A 1,714-nucleotide genomic window follows, 5' to 3' on the forward strand; every position below is an offset into this window, starting at 1 on the left:
CACCAGAAGTCCTACAGGTACCGCTCTGGAAGGTGGAGAGAACCATTTGAAAGACACAAAGTTATTATACACAGGCTGGAAAAAAAAAAAAGAAAGATGAAATCATGTCCTCCACCAGTAACCAGGAACAAACAATACGAAACCCAGGGCCATGAATATACACTTTAAAGACCACAGGTGTATCAGTTAAAATACATCTAGAGAGAGGTCAGTAAAACACAAACTAGGAGTTCTATATACACCAGAGCTAGCGAGTGACCTGTCCAGGACTAGCCAGTTTGCAGCCTGAGGTGTTCTTTTAACCTTTAATGTTGTAGTTCTTTTATTAAAAAAACAATTTAAAATTATGTTACAAAAAAAAAAAACCCAGATAGTAGATGCTTAAGGAGTTTTTACAAACAGGACTCCAGATTACAGCTTTCTTAGGCAGACGTTGTTTCTGACAGGCTTCCAGTTTAAACAAACACCCACCAACCTGCCCCACTGTGTGAGCAGAGGAGGAAGCCTCTGTTGCAAATCTTCTCCATTAACTAAGAGTTAGCTAAGAGGAAATCAATACAATCCAGAAAAAGGAAGGATATAGAAATAGAAAGGAAAGGTGTAGAGCTTTAACAATCCAGCTTTTAAGGAGAAACTAAAAAAAAAAATCCTGTGGATTCCTATGCTAACTCAATCTAATCATTGAAATAGTCAAAGAGAAACAATTCTCCTCAAAAACTTCATCAGTAAATTAAATGTATGGCACAGCACATCCGCTACATTCTGCAAATGGGTGCAGACATCTTGATACACAAGCAGCAAGAATTCCGAGATATAAGCGGGTATAGCTTCGACTACAACTGATGATACCGGTTTGTGAAACAAAAACACAGTTACCACTATTATTATAAAAAGCAGCAGGATTGCTAAAGGATTTACAGCCTGGAGGAGTTCTTTAGATTCTCTTCCTTCCTTTCCACTGCCTTTGCTGTGGAACTTCCTTTTCGGAATCAGTTTTATTTTTGGAGTGAGGATCTTGTTGATCTGACCGATTTCGGTTTTAGACCACACATCTTTCAACAGGTGCCCAATCCTCGGATAAATCTCCACAGGTTTAACATCCGGTAGTTGCTTCTGTTTCAAAGCTTTTATACGTAGATGCATATCACCCACCTTCTCCAGAAAAATAAGTGGGGACTCTTCTTTTTGAATAGATGTATTCAGTGACATTAATTCCAGCTGTTCTTCCCTTATTTTTTTCAAGTTCTCAATGAGAGGCTGATATTCTTCCAAAATGTGTGTGTTAACTTCATCCAGCGCAGTCAGCAGGGCTTGTTTTTTGTGCTCCAGGGTATTGCTAAGTTTCTTAAAATACTGTACTACTACTTTTTTATCGTCCTGAACAATGCTTTCACACTGGGACTGCTGTTCTTTCAGCTTTTCAATAAGCAAACACACATCAGTCCAGTGTTTATCAGTTAGCTGCTCGAGAAGCTTTCCAGAATTCTCCTTTTCTTTTAGGTAGGCACTCTGAAGGTCATCTATTGGATGACCGTGGTGTTTTCCTATCGTAAGGCAATGGCCACACACCAATTTTCTATCCAAAAGACAGTAAATGTTCAGTGGTTGCCTATAGTGTTCGCTGCAGGTTGCAACATCAGAGTGATCTTCCTGTTGGTATTTTTCAATAATAGCTTTCAATGCAAAGTTGATAGGCAACGATTCGGTGCCAGCA

The 1,714-nt window shown here is 39.2% G+C and overlaps 1 protein-coding gene across 1 annotated transcript in view; it reads right to left on the reverse strand.

The window, feature by feature from the left end:
- Positions 1-678: 678 nt before the first annotated feature.
- The window catches only part of TRIM59 (tripartite motif containing 59), a 1,240-nt gene continuing 204 nt past the window's right edge, over positions 679-1,714 (reverse strand). The window contains 1 exon segment of the mRNA XM_009587564.1: positions 679-1,714. This exon segment is cut by the window's right edge and continues 11 nt beyond it. Within this exon segment, the coding sequence (XP_009585859.1) occupies positions 679-1,714 (1,036 nt within the window).

Source organism: Fulmarus glacialis, unplaced genomic scaffold (genome assembly GCF_000690835.1).
Source record: "Fulmarus glacialis isolate BGI_N327 unplaced genomic scaffold, ASM69083v1 scaffold32210, whole genome shotgun sequence".
NCBI classification, from domain to species: domain Eukaryota; kingdom Metazoa; phylum Chordata; class Aves; order Procellariiformes; family Procellariidae; genus Fulmarus; species Fulmarus glacialis.